This window comes from Muscardinus avellanarius (assembly GCF_963383645.1).
Source record: "Muscardinus avellanarius genome assembly, chromosome: 5".
NCBI classification, from domain to species: Eukaryota; Metazoa; Chordata; class Mammalia; order Rodentia; family Gliridae; genus Muscardinus; species Muscardinus avellanarius.
This window is the reverse complement of record NC_137790.1, coordinates 141,873,515-141,892,869: the sequence shown is the minus strand read 5'-3', so window position 1 is coordinate 141,892,869 and position 19,355 is coordinate 141,873,515. Positions and strand designations below refer to the sequence as shown.

The 19,355-nt window shown below is 45.9% G+C and overlaps 1 protein-coding gene across 1 annotated transcript in view; it reads right to left on the bottom strand.

Moving 5' to 3' along the window:
- QRICH1 (glutamine rich 1) overlaps positions 1 to 18,828 on the bottom strand; it is a gene marked incomplete at both ends in the record, with an annotated part of 39,634 nt that extends 20,806 nt beyond the window's left edge. The window contains 2 exons of the mRNA XM_080695514.1: positions 10,090 to 11,124; positions 18,520 to 18,828. Coding sequence (XP_080551640.1) covers positions 10,090 to 11,124; positions 18,520 to 18,828 — 1,344 coding nt within the window. The remainder of the gene's footprint in view (positions 1 to 10,089; positions 11,125 to 18,519) is intronic.
- Between the last annotated feature and the right edge of the window lie 527 nt (positions 18,829 to 19,355).

Sequence of the window (19,355 nt, the reverse complement as noted above, 5' to 3'; positions counted from 1 at the left end):
AATACTAGGCAGGATGAGACAGGAGGATCGCAGGTTCAAAGACAACTCCAAGTAGTGAAACTCTCATCAATCTAGTGAGCCCACTTCAAAATAAAAATAAAATCGAATTTGGGGTATAATTCTGAGGCAGAATGCTCCTGGGTTCAATCCCCGATGCTACACACACAAAAAAGGTCTAAAGTGAGAGTATAGCCGCGCATAGTGGTACACATTTGTAATCCCAGGACGTGGGAGAATGAAGCAGGAGGATCACAGGTTCACAGCTAGTCTTAGCTACTTAGTGAGACCTTCAACAACTTAGTGAAATTACAGGCGTTCGCCACATCTGGCTCATTTTCTTATATTTTACTTGTAATAAAATAAAACAAGCCAGGCACGGTGGTGCATACCTATAACCCCATTACTTGGGAGACGGAGACAGGAGGATCACGCAACTTCGAAGACAGCTCAGCTATGTAGTGAGGCTCTCAGCAGCTTAGTGAGACCCTATTTCCAAATAAAAATATAAAATAGGTCTGGGAGTGTCACCTGGAGGTAGAGAGCCCCTGGTCTCCATCCTCTGTACCAAAAAAAAAAAAAAAAAAAAAAAAAAAAAAACCCTCTATGGGCAGAATAAATTCACCTACACTTACAACTACATCAACAACTATCACTCTGCCTAAACTGGGTTCTACCCAAAGTGTACTTCTGATAATAAATAAAATTCCTTTTTTTTTTTTTTTTTTGCGCAGTACTGGGGACGGAACCCAGGGACATTTTAACTCCAAGCTGTACCCCAGCCCTATTTTTTATTCTTTATTGTGAAACAGGGTTTCACTGAATTGCAAAAGGCCTAAGTAGCTGAGGCTATCTGTAAACGAGGGTCCTCCTGTCATTGCCTCTCAAATGCTGGAATAAGCGTGCGCCACCACACCCGGCTCAAATTTCGTTCTCTATTCTTGACGAGAACAGATCTGCCTCCTTACAGAACTCCTCAACCTTGGACTTCATGGCAACCTGCCTAGACTAATAAAAACTTCCTAGTATTTTTAACAAATAGGTTTCCATGACACCAAGTCTCGATGACTCCAAAGAGATCGATAGACCCCATTATTAAAACTCCAACACTCCCAGGCATGGTGGCCACACCAGAAATCCCACCACTCACAGCTGAGGCAGGACTGCAAGTTGAAATCAAGCCCAACCTGGGAAACCTGGTGATAGTATCTCAAGAAAAAGAAACAAAGATGGTGTGGATGTCACTTAGGTGTCATGCCTTTCTGCTATTCAATCCCCAGCATCTCAAAAACAATAAAACCCAAAGCTTAAGATTCCAATTTCCAGCCCGGTGTGGTCGTGCACGCTTGTAATCCCAGTATTTGGGAGGCTGCGACAGGAGAATCCAGGTTCGCAGACAGCCTCAGCTACTTAGTGAAGCATCCGCAACTTAGACCCTGTTTCAAAATAAAGAATGGAGTCAGGCATGGTGTCCCACGGTTATAATCACAGTATATGGGAGGCTGAGAGAAAAGGATCCAGGTTCGAGGCCAGCCTTAGCTACTTAGTAAGGCTCTTGGCAACTTAGCGTGATCTTGTTTCAAAATAAAGAATAAGCTGGGCGTGGTGGCACACGCTCGTAATCCTCGCACTTGGGAGGCTGAGATAAGAGGAACATACAGGTTCGAAACCAGCCTCAGCTACTTAGTGAGGCTCTCAGCAACTTAGTGAGACCCTGTTTCCAAAGAAAATATAAAAATAGGTCTGGGAGTATAGCCCAGAGGTAGAAAAAACCCTCGATTCCACCCCTAGTACCACCAAAAAATAAAAAAATTAAAATAAGCCGGGTATGGTGGCGCACACTTGTAATCCCAGTGTTTGGGAGATTGAGACAGGAGGATTGCACAGGTTTGAAGCCAGCCTCAGCTACTTAGTGAGGCTCTCAGCAACTTAGTGAGACCCTGTTTCTAAATAAAACATAAAATAGGCCTGGGAGTATAGCCCGGAGGTAGAAAGCCCCTGGGTTCCACCCCCAACACCAACAAAAAATAAAAAAATTAAAAATTAAAAATAGGGCTGTGGCCAGGCATGGTGGTGCACACTTGTAATCCCAGCATTTGGGAGGCTGAGAGAAGATTGCAGTTTGCAGCCAGCCTCAGCTACTTAGTGCGGCCCTTTGCAACTCAGTGAAACCCTGTTTCAAACTAAATTTAAAAAAAAAATAGGGCTAGCACATGTATGTGTGTGTGTGTGTGTGTATATATATATATATATATATATATATATATATATATATGTATAGGTATAGGTATATGTAGGTGTATATATATAGTACCATATATGTGTGTTGTGTGTGTATATATATGTATATGTATGTATATGTGTATATATATAATATATATATTTTACCAGGGATGGAACCCAGGGGCATTTTACCTCCAAGCTACACTCCCAGCCCAATTTTTATCCTTCCTTCCTTCTTTCTTTTTCTTTCTTTCTTTCTTTCTTTCTTTCTTTCTTTCTTTCTTTCTTTCTCTCTCTCTCTCTCTCTCTCTCTCTCTCTCTCTCTCTCTCTGCGGTTTTGGAGATGGAACTCAGAGCCATTCGACCTCCAAGCTACACCCTCTGCCCTATTTTTTATTCTTAATTTTGAAACCGGGTCTCACTAAGTTGCATAGAGCCTCACTAAGTAGCTGAGGCTGTCTGCGAACCACAACCCTTCAGTCTCAGCCTTCCGAATGCTGGATTACAGGCGTGTGCCACCACGCCTGGCTTATTTATTATTATTTTTGTTTTTGGTGGAACCCAGGGGCCTTCTACCTCTGGGCTATGCTCCCATACCTATTGTATATTTTATTTGGAAACAGGGTCTCTTAAACCAGCAAGGCTGGCTTTCAACCTACACAATCCTCCTGTCTCCACCTCCCAAGCGCGGGGATTACAAGCATGCACCACCACACCCAGCTTATTCTTTATTTTAAAACAGGGTCTCACTGAGTTGCAAAGGGCCTCACTAAACAGTAGCTGCGGCTTTCTGCAAACCGTGATCCTCCCGTCTCAGTCTCCCAAATGCTGGGATTACAAGTGTGTCCCACCACGCCCGGCTGAGCTTTTCTCCTTGACTCCACTGCCTCCTCTAAAAGTCACAGAAGGCCATCCTCTGAAATTGCTCCCTTAATGCCAACCCTCCAGCCCTCTCGGACACACTCAGTGAAGGTCAGGAAGGCAGCTGACTGAGCCCAGGGGGAAGGACAGCCTGTCAGAGTGAGCAAGGCAGAAGTCTCCTCCTCCCGACACCAATCACAGGGCACTTTCTCAGCACATCCAGCGACATGCTCTCCCTGACTTGGTCGTCCTTTAATTTTGTTTGTTTTGGTGGTACTGGGGTTCCGGGAAACCCTTCTACCTCCGGGCTACACTCCCAGATCTTTTTTTTTTTTTTTTGGAAATAGGGTCTCTTAAGCCAGGGCGGCTGGCTTCAAACCTGCGCAATCCTCCTGTCTCTGCGGGGATGCGCCACCACGCCCGGCGACATGGTCATCTTACTAAAAGGTCTGTCACCAGCCAAGGTCCTGGTCAGAGCCTAGTCTTCAGTATTCATGCATTTCTTGCCTTGAGGACTGATTCTGAGTTCTGTAGATCTTTGATCTCCATGTTGCTTGTAGGGCCCCAATTCCTATTCTGGCTACCATAAAATTGAGTGATCTCTTCCTGGTTATCCTGTTGGTAACTGCCACCACACCAATCCCTGCACCTACCTAAAGAGAAGTGAGGTCACCTGTGCTGGGTGCTTTGGCTCTGACCTATTGGACCTTTGTACCAGAACATCCAACAATGTGACTCACAGCATCTCACTTGTCTTCTGCCCGGCTTCCTGACATCTCTCTCCTGGGTCTCCCCAGGTGGCCTTAACTAGGCCTAGAGCGGTCTTTGCCAACCCTAAATCCTCTTCAACCCTGGAGCTCCACTCTCCACCCACTTTTCCCTTCAGCTCTACATCTGCCTAAGGAGCCCCACCTATTTTCCCAGGTTAGATTTCCATGAGCATGGAAATAGCTGCCAACTAATCACCTATGAACTAGATATTCCCTTGACGTGCTCAGGGGTTACTGACTAGCCAAGTAGTACCAGAGCCCGTGGAGAATGGCTTCTCTGCTGAATTTTTTTTTTTTTTTTTTTGCGGGTCTGGAGATGGAACCCAGGGGGGCATTTGACCTTAGAGCTACACCCCTGCCCTATTATAATTCTTTAATTTGAAATGGTCTCACTAAGTTCCAAGGACCTCACTAAGTAGCTGAGTAGCTGAGTTTGCTTGTTTTAAGGTATTAGGATTTGAATCTAGAAGCATTCTACTGAGGATTTGAATCTAGAAGCAATTTACCACACACTAGACCCCTAAGTTGCTGAGGCTGGCCTCAAACCTGCAATCCTCCTGTCTCAGACTCTCAACTATTGAGATTACAGGTGTGCGCAACCACCTCTGTCCCTCTACTAGCTTTATTTTGTGTGTGTGGGGGGGCGGGTCTGGGGATGGAACCCAGAGGCATTTGACCTCTGCGCAACACCCCTTGCCCAATTTTTTCTTTATTTCGAAACAGGGTCTCATTGAATTGTGGAGGGCCTCACTAAGTAGCTGAGGCTGTCTGTGAACCAAGATCCTCTGGTCTCAGCCTCCCAAATGCTGGGATTACAACCTTGTACCACCAGGCCTGGCCCACCACTGGCTTTATAGAAATCCCCTTTACTAGCTGAGAGTGGTGGCACATTTGTATTCCCAGTACTTAGGACGAGAAAAGAGGATCCAGGTTCAAGGCCAGCCTCATCTACTTAGCTCAGATGTAGAATGCACCTTAGTTCAATCCTGGTACTGCAAAAAAAAAATTTTTTTAATCTTTTCTGTATGCCTCTACTGAATAAATGTCAGAAAAATGAATAAGAATTTCTTTTTCCTTTTCTCATTCCAGAATTTGAACCTAGATGTGCTTTACTACTGTGCTGTATCCCAAGCTTTTTTAACTTTTTATTTTATTTATTTCTTGTGTGTGGGTCTGGGGATGGAACCCAGGGGCATTTGACCTCCAAGCTACACCCCTGCCCTATTTTTTTATTCTTTATTTTGAAACAGGGTGTCACTAGGTAGCAGAGGGCCTCACTAAGTAGCTGAGGCTGTCTGCCTCAGCAACTATAGTGATCCTCTGGTCTCAGTGATCCTTAGTGATCCTCTGGTCTCAGCCTCCCAAATGCTGTGATTACAAGCATGCACCACCACACCCTGCCTAACTTTTTAAATTGGGGGCAGGGTCTCCCTAAGGTGGGCAGGCTGGGTGGGAGCTTGTGATCCTCCTGCCTCAGCATCTCCAGTAAGCCACTATGCCCAACTTCCAAGCATCCTGACAACCCAGAATTCCTCCACATGAGCCCAAATGTCTACCTGAGGGTTGGGGTGATGGTGATAAAATGCAGTTGGAGAAAAAGTATGACTCTTCCTATTCTATGGAGAGTGGACTAAGAGCGAGAGCAGGAGCAAGAGCAGTGGCCAGGGCTGGAGTAGTGGAAGACACAGTGAGGGTTCTGGTGCAGAGCCAACACGGCTCACCCATGAACTGGCTATGAGAAGCAAGGGAGAGCCAACTCAAGAAGTTCTGGGTTGGGGCTTAAACAAAAATCAACTCAATGTTTTTAAGGAGAGGAAATATGAAAACTTTCACAAAGGTATGGCTCTCTTCACCCATGACAGCTGAAGGAACACAGCACTTGTCACCAGCTCTCCTCTGGGTACAGTTCATCAGAACACAACTCTCTTCTCCATGGTGTACTGGTGCAGAAGTGGATGGTCCTATCTCATCTCTATTCTCTGAACCTAGCCCATGGCCGAAAAGAAAGGCAGGGACTTACTTGTGGTAATTACAAACTCATTTTTATCTCATGATTATAATCAAATTTTCTTAGTTTCCAACAATAATACTTGAATAAATAGTAATACTAAATGTTTAACTGCCAAAACAGACACAAACTCTGAGGAACCTAAACTCTATGGGCCCCTAAAATAAACTCCAGAAAGCAGCTCCTCCTGCTGGATAAACTACAAACAGTGTTGCAAAAGAGGCTTCGCCTCAATTAGACTACACTTCCCAAATAGCTGAGGGGGCCTTTGATGTGTTCTACCTCTGGACAAAAGCTGAGCCCAAAACCCCATTGCAAATCTCCCGGCGGGTCTCTCCTACCTACAACAATTCTACAACCCTCTACTTGATTGCTCCTGTTACCAGTCACAGGAAATCAAGAAATCAGATTTCCTTACCGCAGATCAGTTCCAACTCAAAACTTCACTTTGGAAAGACAATACTGTCTTATCGCCTAGATAATCCTCTCCCAGCGTTCCCTTCTGGGGTTGCCCAAGGCCATGGCCTTTCAGTCCATCTCTGTATTTACACTGCTCCATACTTCTGTCAAACTAAGCAATAAACAATGGTGTAAATCTCACTTTTTCTACAAAGAAACCTCTCTTTTCCCTTATTTTTTACAGCACTTTGGAGTAAACCTAGGGAACTCTATCAGGCTATAATCCCAGCCATAGGCCAGGAGTGGAGCCATACCCTTGTAATCCCAGCACTTGGCAGGCTGAGACAGGAGGACCTCACAGGTTCGAAGCCAGCCTTAGCTACTTAGTGAGGCTCTCAGCAATTTAGTGATACCGTGCTTCCAAAAAAAAAAAAATGTAAAAATAGGTCTGGGGGCATAGCCTGAAGGTAGAAAGTCCCTGGGCTCCATACCTACCCAGTACCATACACTAAAAATAAATTTATACATATATAAAAATTTTAACATATATAACTTGCATATTTTACATATATAAAAATTTATGTATATAAATTTATATATAAATTTACTTTACATATAAAATTGTTTATATATTTGTATACCATAAATTATAAGTTTATATAAATTTATATATAATTTTATGTATATAACCATTTATATATAATATTTATTGATATATAAATGTATTATGAATTTATTATATATAATTTTATATATAATTTTACATATAAATGTATATACATAGCCGGGCGTGGTGGCGCACGCTTGTAATCCCCGCGCTTGGGAGGCGGAGACAGGAGGATCGCGCAGGTTCGAAGCCAGCCGCGCTGGCATAAGAGACCCTGTTTCAAAAATATAAAATAGGTCTGGGAGTGTAGCCCGGAAGAAGAAGGGCTTCCAGGAACCCCAGTACCACCATAAAAAAAAAAAGTATATACATTATATATATATATATATATCCTGATTTTATATATATATATTTCTCTGAGACAGAAAAATTTCAGGTTTGAGGCCAGCCACAGCAGTTTACTGAGACCTTGTTTCAAAATAAAAGCAAGCCGGGCGTGATGGCCCATGCTTCTAATCCCAGCATTCGGGAGGCTGAGACCAGAGGATCGTGATTCACAGACAGACTCAGCTACTTAATGAGGCCGTCTACAATTTAGTGAGACCCTGTTTCAAAATAAGGAATAAAAAATAGGGCAGAGGGTGTAGCTCGGAGGTCGAATGCCCCTGGGTTCCATCCCAGTCCCTAAAAATAAATAAATAAAACAAAAGTAAAAAGGGGGTGGGAGTGTAGCTCAGAGGGAGAATGTCCCTGGACTCAAACCCCAGTGCCAAAAAAAGAGTTTTTCTCTAATTGTGAAAATAAGAATTTATGATTTCTAGCTGGGCGAGGTGGTACATACTTGTAATACCATACTTGGGAGGCTGAGCCAGGAGGATCACACAGGTTCAAAGCCAGCCCCAGCTATTTAATGAGGCTCTCAGTAACTTAGTGAGACCATGTTTCCAAATAAAATATAAAATAGGTCTGGGAGTGTACCCCAGAGGTAGAAAGCCCCTTGGTTCCATCCCCAACAATGACAAAAAGAATAAAAAAATAAAATTATGATTTCTGCCAGGTGGAGTGGTGCTTTTTTTTTTTTTTTTTTTTTTTTTTTGCAGGACTGGGGATGAAGCCCCGAGGCATTAAACCTCCGAACTATACCACCTGTCCAATTTTTTATTCTTTATTTTGAAACAGGGTCTCACTGAGTTGCGGAGGGCCTCACTAAGTAGCTGAGGCTGTCCACGAACCGCGATCCTCAGGTCTCAGCCTCCCAAATGCTGGGATTACAAGTGTGCGCCACCAGGCCCGGCTGGCCCAAATTTTTAATCCCAGTACTTGGAGGCTGAGACAGGAGGATCACACCAGTTCAAAGCCAGCCTCAGCTACTTAGTGAGGCTCTCAGCAACTTAGTGAGACACTGTTTCAAAATAAAATACAAAATAGATTGGGGAGTATAGACTGAAGGTAGAAGGCCACTGGGTTCCATCCCCAGTACCAACAAAAAATAAAATAAAATAGGGCTGGGGATGTGGTTTGGAGGTATAACGCCCCTGTGTACAATCCTCAGTACTACTCCCCCTAAAAAAATTTATGATTTCTAAAATGAGCATGCTGAGTGTTGTGGTACACACTTGTAATCCCAGCATTCGGAAAGCTAAGACAGGAGGATTACGCAGGTTCGATGACAGCCTCAGCTACTTAGTGAGGCCCTTTGCAACTCAGTGAGACCCTGTTTCAAAATAAAGAATAAAAAATAGGGCTGGCAGTGTTGCTCAAGAGGTAGAATGTCCCTAGGTTCCATCCCCAGTACCACAAAAAAAATAAAATAAAATAAGCATATTCGCAAAGGCCTTTTTTCCAGTGGTACTGGAAATAAAACCCTGACGCCTTCTACCTCTGGGATACACCCCCAGACCTATTTTATATTTTATTTGGAAACAGGGTCTCACTAAGTAGCTGAGGCTTGCCGAGAACCTGTGATCCTCCTGTCTCAGCCTCCCAAGTACTGGGATTAAAAGCGTGCACCACCACACCTGGCTCACAAAGGCTTTTAATCCTGCTACTTGGAAGGCAGAAAGAAGACAAATTCAAGTCTAGGTTAGACTATATAGTAAGACCCTATCTGAAATTTTATTGTTTTTGTTTTTCTGGTACTGGGGGTGGAACCCAGGGGCTTTTCTACCTCCGGACTATACTACCAGATGTATCTTATACTTTATTAGGAAACAGGGTCTCACTAAGTAGCTGAAGCTGGCTTTGAACCTGTGCGATCCTCCTGTCTCAGCCTCCCAAGTACTGGAATTACAAGCGTGCGCCACCACAACCGGCTTGAAATTTAAAACGATGTGAGTTGGGGATATAGCTCAGAAGTAGAGTGACTCTGTACTATAAAGAAGGCCCTGGATTCAAACCCTAGTACCAGCCAGGTGTGGTGGCGCACACCTGTAATCCTAGTACTTGGGAGGCCGAGCGAGGAGAATCTCAGGTTCGTGGCCAATCTGAACCATTTAGAGAGGCCCTCAACAACTTAGTAAAAGCATTTCAAAATAAATAAAACAGGGCTGGGAGTTACTTATTTGAGGGCCTCCCAAATACTGACATTATAGGTGCAGACCACACCGCCCAGCTGAGGTCACACTGTGTTAGACAAGGACTTTACAGGCTGTCCATTTGTGATGCAAGCTCTTGAGAGGAGTTAACACAGGGTACTCCTTTTTTTTTTTTTTTTTTTTTTTGTGGTGCTGGGGATGGAACCCAGAGGCTTTCTACCTTCGGGCTACACTCTGACCTATTTTGTATTTCATTTGGAACCAGGGTCTAAGTTGCTGAGAGCCTCACGTAGTAGCTGAGGCTGGCTTTGAACCTGCACAAGCCTCCTGTCTCAGCTTCCCAAGCACGGCGATTACAAGCGTGCGCCACCACACCCGACCAGGGTGCTCCGTTCTTATCCACCTCTAACTTTACTCTTCCTAATTAGATATTACAAAGAAGTGTCCCAGGAACTCAAGCCCAAAGCCCCTCTCTGAAACTGAGAAGCAGCTACTCATCATTCTGCTGGCCTCTAGGTACTAGGTTCTGCTTGTTGTACAGCCTCATCTGCAGCGCTCCTCCTCCCAAATACTGAGAATCTAGTCACTGTAGAGTAGCATCAGGCATTATCAAGGGAGAAGCTGCAGACACGTTCTGCTCTGCACTGGGTCCTGAGAGAGCAGGACGCCCTAAGGATATGTCTCACTTACAGAACAAGTAACCTGGAGCTGCTGCTGCTGCTGCTGTGGTGGTGGTGGTGTCTGTTCTTGGGGGGTTTGCTGCTGCGGCTGCTGCTGGGGGTCCCATATATGAACAGTCTGAGCCGTATTCTGGTACGTGCCTGCCACGGCCTGCACAGCCACTGGAATGTGGATGTTGCCATTCATGAACTGTGCTGGAAAGAGAGAGTTTGCAAGTGTCTGCACTACCTCTTCATGGGAGTTTTTCACTACAGACGCGGTGCCCACCATCTTCTCCTTGTCATCCTCCAGCTTTACAGCTGCCAGGGCCGTAGGTGAGCCACTGACGTGAACTGCGTTGTAGGCTTCCTGGGGAATGGCAATGTGGGTAATGCTCTGCTGCTGAGGGTCCCCCCGGGGCTGGGCAGAGTAAACAGGGATGGTCCAAGTTTCTCCTGTAGGGCTAGTAATGGTCCCCGTGGCACTGTACAGGTGGGCACTGTCTACCGTCAGTAAGTCTGGCCGCAATGACACATAACTCTGCTGCTGGCCCTGTGGGATGGCCAGCACGGTGGCCACCGGCTGCCCTGAGATGGCGTAGGACACAGTGATGGGCATGTCCACTTTGCGCTTCTTCACTGGCTGGAGGACACTGGCTGTGCCAACCCGCCGCTCCCCTTCCCGGGGTGAGCCCTGCTGGGATGGTGGTGGGGAAAGGGCACCCACGGTCTGGATTTGGATCTGCTGACCCCCAGCAAGAGACTGGCCAGCCACCAGCTGAGCCTGGATTTGCTGATGTGGGATGTGCTCCTCCGGGATTTCTGCAGCCTGGATCTGCTGGGCCGCCTGTACGTGCTGCACCTGGATCTGTGCTGCTTGTAGCTGCGAGGGGCTGGGGCTCTGCAGAGACGGGGTCTGGATGGTGGGGGCTGTTGACTGCGGTGCCTGGCCCTGGATCTGCACCTGGACCTGGATGGGCTGCTCGGCAGGTTGGTGGACCGTGAGCTGTGGAGAGAGCTGCTGAGCCGAGACCTGCTGTGGAGACTGCTGTACCTGCACCTGTACCTGCAGAGACAAGATTGACCAGTGAGTGATCCACGTAGCACCGACAATCTCGTCTTCAAAAGATAATGAAATTGTATGCAGAGGCCTGAGTAATGTAAAGAAGTCTGCTACATCCAAGGCTTTAGGCCACAATCCCAAACCATACAAAAATTCTCCAGCATCACATTGTACTGAGAGGGAAATATATCTACCCCACAGAGCAAGCAAGACAGTCAACTGGGATCTAAAGAACTCTGGCTCATTTTGACTCCCCGATGAAAACACACCTCTGTTGTTTCTTGTATAGTGATATAGTGGTACGAGTATATAATTTCTAAGTACATATTTAGACATAGGTACAAAAAACATTTTATCTATAGGTTGATAAAAGTATGGGGAGCCACTGTTCTGAAAAAAAAAAAAAATAGAAAGTCGGGCATAGTGGCATATGCTTGTAATCTCAGTACTTAAGAGGCTGAGACAGGAGGTTCACAGGCTCCAGGCTAGCCTCAGCTACTTAGTGAGGTCCTCCGCAACTTAGTGAGATCCTGTTTCAAAATAAAAAAATAAAATAGGTGAGGAAGTATAGCTCGAAGGTAGACAGCCCCTGGCCTCAATCCCTAGTACTGCAAAAAAAGAAAAATGGAAATAAGCCACAGGCATCTAACCAATTCCCAACCACCCAAATCCTACCATGAAGAAACAGAAAAAGCAGTAGAGACAACAGTTCTCGAAATCTCCTCTGGGGCAGTTTCTTTTTTTTTTTTTTCGGGTCTGGGGATGGAACCCAGGAGCAACTGACCTCCGACCTACACCCCCTGCCCTATTTTTTATTCTTTATTTTGAAACCGGGTCTCACTGAATTGCAGAGGGCCTCACTAAGTAGCTGAGGCCGTCTGCGAACCGCGATCCTCCAGGTCTCAGCCTCCCGAGTGCTGGGATGACGAGCGTGCGCCTCCACGCCCTGCTTCTCTGGAGCAATTTCTAACTCCACTGCTTAAAATGTAGGTAGTGGAATTAAAAGCCTATGTCATCACACTTGACCTTTTTCTCTCTCCCAAGTACTAGAATTAAAAGCCTGTGCCATCACACTTGACCTTTCTCTCTCTCTCCTTTTTTTTATGGTACTAAGGGTGGAACCCAGGGGCATTCTACCTCCAAGCTACACCCCCAGCCCTATTTTTTATTATTTTTATTTTATTTTTATTTTTTGGTGGTACTAGGGGTGGAACCCAGAGGCTTTCAACCTTTGGGCTATACTCCCAGACCTATATTATTTGGAAACAGGGTCTCACCACATTGCTGAAAGCCTCACTAAATAGCTGAGGCTGGCTTCAAACCTGTGCGATCTTCCTGTCTCAGCCTCCTAAGTGCGGGGATTACAAACATGCACCACCATGCCCAGCTATTCTTTATTTTTGAAACAGGGTCTCAGTGAGTTGCAGAGGGGCTCGCTAAGTAGTTGAGGCTGGCTGTGAACTGTGATCCTCCTGTTTCAGGCTCCGAAATACTGGGATTTACAAATGTGTGCCACCAAGCCCAGCTTCCTTTTTCTCTTTTTATTTTTTATTTATTAATTTTTTTAATAGTACTTAGGGTGGAACCTAGGGGCTTTTTTTTAACCTCTGAGCTACACTCCCAGACCTATTTTTTTATTTTTTATTTGGAAACAGGGTCTCACTAAGTTTCTGAGAGCCTAAGTAGCTGAGGCTGGCTTCAAACCTGTGTGATCCTCCTGTCTCAGCCTCCCAAACGCGGGGATTATAAGAGTGCGCCACCAGGCCTGGCTCTCCTTTTTCTCTTTTTAAAAGGCAACATGGCCAGACACAGTGGATCACTCCTGCAATCCCAGTACCCAGGAGAGCCTAGGTTCAATCCAGGGCAGAACAAAAAGAATTTGCAGTTATTAGAAAATTGAGAATAGAGCCGGACGTGGTGGCGCACGCTTGTAATCCCAGCATTCGGGAGGCTGAGACCTGAGGATCGCGGTTCGCGGACAGCCTCAGCTACTTAGTGAGGCTCTCTGCAACTCAGTGAGACCTGGTTTCAAAAATAAAAGAATAAAAAATTGGGCAGGGGGTGTAGCTGGGAGGTCAAATGCCTCTGGGTTCCAGCCCCAGCCCCAGCCCTGCAAAAAAAAAAAAAAGAAAAAAAAAAGAAAATTGAGAATAGGCCAGGCATGGTAGTACAGGCTTGTAATCCCAGCATTTGGGAGGTGGAGACTGGAGGATGGCAGTTAGCATACAGCCTGAGCTACTTAGCGAGGCCCTTCACAACAGAGTGAGACCATTTCAAAAATAAAAAGACTAAAAAATAGGGCTGGGAGTGTAACCCAGAGGTAGAGTGCCCCTGGGTTCCATCCCTAGTACTAAAAAAAAAAAACAAAAAAAAAACATAGAACTCAGGCTCTTTTTCATATTTTTTTGTTTTGTGTTACTGTGGATGGAACCCAGGGGCGCTCTACCTCCGAACTACACTCCCAGCCCTATTTTTTATTATTTTATTTTGAAACAGGATCTCTCTGAGTAGCAAAGGGCCTCATTAAGTAGCTGAGGCTATCAACAACCTGCAATCCTCCAGTCTTAGCCTCCCAAATGCTGGGATTACAAGAGTGCACCACCACGCTCAACTTTCTATTTCATGTTTTAAGTTCCACTGAAAAGAGACCACTGAGAGCTGGGCGTGGTGGCGCACGCCTGTAATGCCTGCGTTTGGGAGGCAGAGACAGGAGGATCGCATATCGCAGACAGCCTCAGCTACTTAGTGAGGCCCTCTGCAACTTAGTGAGACCCAGTTTCAAATTAAAGAATAAAAAAACTAGGGCAGAGGGTGTAGCTCGGAGGTCAAATGCTCCAGGGTTCCATCCCCAGACCCGCAAAAAATAAAATAAATAAAATAAAAAATAAAGAATAAAATATAGGGCTAGGAGTGGAGCTCAGAGGTAGAATGCCCCTGGGTTTCATCCTCAGTGCTGCCAAAAGAAAAGGAGCTGATTTAAGTCTTGCTTTGCCTGCAAACCTAAGTTTCTATAACGTACTATGTTATGAAGCACTGCCTCCTTGAGGCAGACCCAAGAATCACTCACCCATTGCTGGAGCATTGGCATGTGTGGCTTTCCAAATTAGATACTGCAAGTAACTTGGACTCAGAAGGAAACGAGGCAGCAGGAACTACAATCTCCATTTGCTGATGAGAATGGAACATATTCACAGAAGTGTAGCAGGATGACCCAAGTCCTAATAAAAGACTGGTAGTATGCACACCTGTGCCCTGGTGTGGGGCTTGAGGTCTCTGCCAGAGAAGGCTAACCTGAATCCTGGTCCTGGCTGTGTAGCTGCCAATGCCCACTCTCTGGCTCTCCCATAATTCCCTTGAACTAGCTACTATCCTACTATCCTTTAGTTAACTTTTTTTTTCCTTTTTTTTTTTTTTTTTGCAGTGGTGGGGATTAAATCCAAAGGAGATTTGCCAACTAAGCTACATCCTCAGCTCTTCCGGGTATTTTTTTTTTTTTTTTTTTTAAGGTACTGGGAATTGAATCCAGGAGCTATGTACCTCCTATTTTATTTTTTTTACTCTGGAACAGGATTTTGTTAAGTTGTTGAGGGTGGCTTTGAACCTACAAGCCTCCCTCTCAGCCTTCCAAGTACTAGGACTACAGGTAACAGCATCCACACCCAGATCCTGAACTCATGTTTGTCTCTTGATTACCTCCTTCCTCACTCCCAGCAATTCTACCCTACATTGAGAAGGAACCCGACTATAGCAGCAAGGAAGGAATGTGCACAAGAAGAAAAGGAGGGGCTAGAGATACAGCTGAGTGGCAAAATGTTTACCTAGCAAGCACAAGGCTCTTGGTTCAAACCCTCACACTGAAGACAAACTTAAAAAAAAATAAAGGAAAAAAAAGGGACAAAAGCTGTAATGACAAGTGACAAGGACTATAAGAACCACTGAGGCCAAATCCTCTAGCAAAAAATAGGAGTAAGTGTTGAGAAGCCCCCTTCTCCAAAGTACTCTTCAACCCTGGCAAGGTCAGACTGACAACTCAGCCTCAAAGGAAGCCTCAGTTCCTACCCTGTGAGAAGGCAGAGAAGAAATAAGCAATCCCAGAAGTGCCAAGTGAAACCCAACTCTGGCACTCCACCACGAAGGTGTCTCTGGCACATTTCCACTTCATGGACACTTTAAGAAGTACCCATCTCAGAAGGGCTCTGAAAGGAGGGTCCAAATGAACTTGCTCTGCCTAGTTCAGGCATATCTAGCAGTAGCAAAAAACTTGGGCCTCTGTGCTATTATACACAGTCAGAGCATTTATTTATTTACTTAGTAATACTAGAGATTGAACCGAGGGATATTCTACCTCTGACCTACACCTCTAGCCTATTTTGTCTTTTTATTTGGAAACAACGTTTCCTACAATGCTCAAAATCTTGCTATGTTGTTAAAGCTCTCCATAAACCTGCCATCTTCCTGTCTCAGCCTAACAAGTACTGGGATTGTAGGTCTGCGTCATCACACCTGGCCTACCAGGGAATTTTAGTTTTATATATTGGGGTTTGCCGGGCGTGATGGCACACGCTTGTGTCCCAGCATTGAGGAGGCAGAGAGCAGAGGACTGCGGTTTGAACAGGCTCAGCCATGTAGCAAGGCCTCCAAAAACTAGGCTGGGGGTGGAGCTTGGATGTATAACGCCCCTGGGCTCCCTCCCCAGCACTACACACACACACACACACACATACACACACACAGCGGGGCCAGGGGGAGTGTAGCTCGATGTTAGAATGGCCCTGGGTTCCATCCCCAGCACCACACACACACACACACACACACAGCGGGGCCGGGGAGGAGTGTAGCTCGATGTTAGAATGCCCCTGGGTTCAATCCCCAGCACCACACACACACACACACACACACACACACACACACACACACACACACAGCAGGGCCAGGGGGGGGAGTGTAACTCGATGTTAGAATGCCCCTGGGTTCTATCCCCAGCACCACACACACACACACACACACACACAGCAGGGCCAGGGGGGGGAGTGTAACTCGATGTTAGAATGCCCCTGGGTTCTATCCCCAGCACCACACACACACACACACACACACACACACACACACACACACAGCAGGGCCGGGGGGGGGGGGGGAGTGTAGCTCGATGTTAGAATGGCCCTGGGTTCAATCCCCAGCACCACACACACACACACACACACACACACACACACACACACACACAGCGGGGCCAGGGGGGGAGTGTAGCTCCATGTTAGAATGCCCCTGGGTTCTATCCACAGTACCACACACACACACACACACACACACACAAAGCGGGGCGGGGGGGGGGTGTAGCTCGATGTTAGAATGCCCCTGGGTTCTATCCACAGTACCACCAAAAAACAAAACTAAAAAGGGCTAGGGTTGTTTAAGTTAGAAGTAGAATATCCCTTAGTTCAATGCTCAGTACTAAATAAACAAACACACAGATACAAATCCTTAGTAAAGTCCTAACCTTGTGACAGAGATAGAATGGAAGCCTGTTATAAGCAGCTATCATATCCAAATCTAGTCCTAGGCCAGGCAAGGTGGTGCACACCTGTAACCCCAGTACCTGAGAGGCTGAGACAGGAGGACTGCAGGTTCAAAGCCAGACTTGCAACTTAGCGATGCCTTCAGCAAACTAGTGAGACCCTGTTTCCCAATATGAAATAAAATCAGGCTGGGTGTTTAACTTGGAGGTAGAATGCTTCTGTGTTCTATCCCAGTACTTTAAAAAAAAAAAAAAAAATCTAGTCCCAGACCTCTTAGGGTTTTTTTTTTTTCTTTTTCCCAGTATTGGGGATGGAACCCAGAGGCATTCTAACCAATTGACACCCCCAGCCCGATTTTTTATTCTTTATTTTGAAACGGAGTGTCACTCAGTTGCAAAGGGCCTCACTTAAGAAGTAGCTGGGGCTATCCATGAACCTGGATCCTCCTGTCTCGGCCTCCCAAAGGCTAAGATTACAAGCGTGCACCACCACACCCGACACAATCTCTTAGTTTTTTTGCATGTATATGGTACGGGTGATTGAATCCAGGGGCATTCTACCTCTATGCCATATCCCCAGGCCCTTTCTATTTTTTGTTTTGAAACAGGGTCTCAGTACATTGCTGCGAGTCTTACTATGTTGCTAAGGCTGGTCCTACGCCTGCCTTAGCCTCGCAGTACTGGGATTACAGACTTGCACTATCATGCCGGGCCCAGATCTCAATATCTATCTACTCTTCTGTCTTCTGTCTCTCTCTCTCTCTCTCTCTCTCTCTCTCTCTCTCTCTCTCTCTCTTTTGTTGTGGGTCTCGGGATGAAACCCAGGGGCATATGACTTCTGAGCTACGCCCTCTGCCCTATTTTTATTCTTTTGTGGGTGGTGGTACTGGGAGTGAAACCCAGGGGCTTTTCTACCTCTGGCTACAATCCCAGATATATTTTATAGTTTATTTGGAAACAGAGTCTCACTAAGTTGCTGAGAACCTCACTCAGTAGCTGAGGCTGGCTTAGAACCTGTGCGATCCTCCTGTCTCAGCCTCCCAAGCGCTGGGATTACAAGCGTGCACCACCATATTCTTTAATTTGAAACAGGATTTCACTGAGTTGCCAAGGTCCTCACTAAGTAGCGGAGGCTGATGGCAAACCGCGATCCTCCCATCTCAGCCCCCAGAATACTGGAATTACAAGCTGCGCCACTGCACCCGGCCCCAGATCTCTAATTTAAATGCCAACTTCTATTTGTTCTTTTTTTTTTTTTTTTTCCCTACTGGGAATGGAACCTAGGAGAATAGGACATTTTAACTCTGAGCTGTTACACCCTCAGCCCTATTTTACTCCTTTATTATGAAACAGGGTCTCGTTAAGTTGTGGAAGGCCTAAGGAGGTGAGGCTGGCCATGAACCTGTGATCCTCTTGTCTCAGCCTCCCAAGTCCCGGGCTTCCATTCTTGTGCCACCACACCCAGCTCTTTGAACTAATTTTATACTGTTCAACTCTCCAAAGCAAACGGCAAGTATCTCTGATCTTTTCAGTTTATAGTGACTAAAAATACGTGTGTGTGTGTGTGTGTGTGTGTGTGTGTGTGTGTGTGTGTGTGTGTGTGTGTTGTACTGGGTACTGAACCCAGAGGCATTCTACCTCTGAACTATACTCAACCCTTTTTATATATATCTTTAGGACAGGGCCTCACTTAAGTTACAACTCTCTAGCCTCTACCCTGTGATCTCCTGTCTCAGCCCCTCAAGTCCTTCAGATTACACATTAAACTATGATACCCTTGGCACTAAGTAAAGACTTTCAGATTCCCCCCAATGATCTTTTAACATGTGGCTATCATGGTCCTGTTAACCCAGTAGGCTGCAGCTAGACATTCTTTTTACCTGAACCTGCTGTGGCTGCTGAACTTGGATTTGCTGCTCTTGCTGGGTTTGTGGCTGAACGCTGGTGGTGACCGGACAAGCGAGCTCAAGCAGAGACCCGGCGACTTCGGTGCTGTCGGTGTAAATGCAGTTCCCGCCCTGCTGGTACACCATGGCGGTGGTGGCCGTCTGCTGGAACTCCTGCAGGGCTTCTGGGCCCTTAGCGGCCAGGGAATCCAGAAACTCCTTCATCCTGTGCTGTGGGACAGACCGTGCCTTCACCCGAATGTACTCTTCAAAGGAGATGGTGTTCTCCAGAGAATTATTCATACTGCAGAGTCCTTAGGGCTCCTAGAAACAACAGAAATGGACAGAAGTGAAAAATAGGCTATTGTTTGCATATCCTGAAACGCACAGAAGAAATCACCCTGGCACCGGAGTGGAATACTCAGAGCAGCTGTTTATGTCTGTAATTCAAAGTCAAGTTTCATTAGACCACCTTAGTTTTTCAGATGATATTTGAAAATATTTCTATTAACATTCCTTAAATCACACTATAACACACTGAAAACGAAACCCAAAGGCATGCTCTCCGGAACTGGATGAAACAAGCTAAAAACACACTCCTCATCCAGCACAAGGCCAATCTCAGCTTTTCTGCACAACCAAGCACAGAACCGCAAATGTCAAATGAAGAACTTCTCTGACCACCACAGAGAGGACCACCACGCAAGGACACGGGAGCTAGGAGCAAGACTTCCTACCAAGTGTTGTTTCTGTCACCAAGTACGTACTACAGCAGTGGAGAGATACACATGCCACCGGCCTGTGGCAAGACTCAAGAGACGGGAATGTTC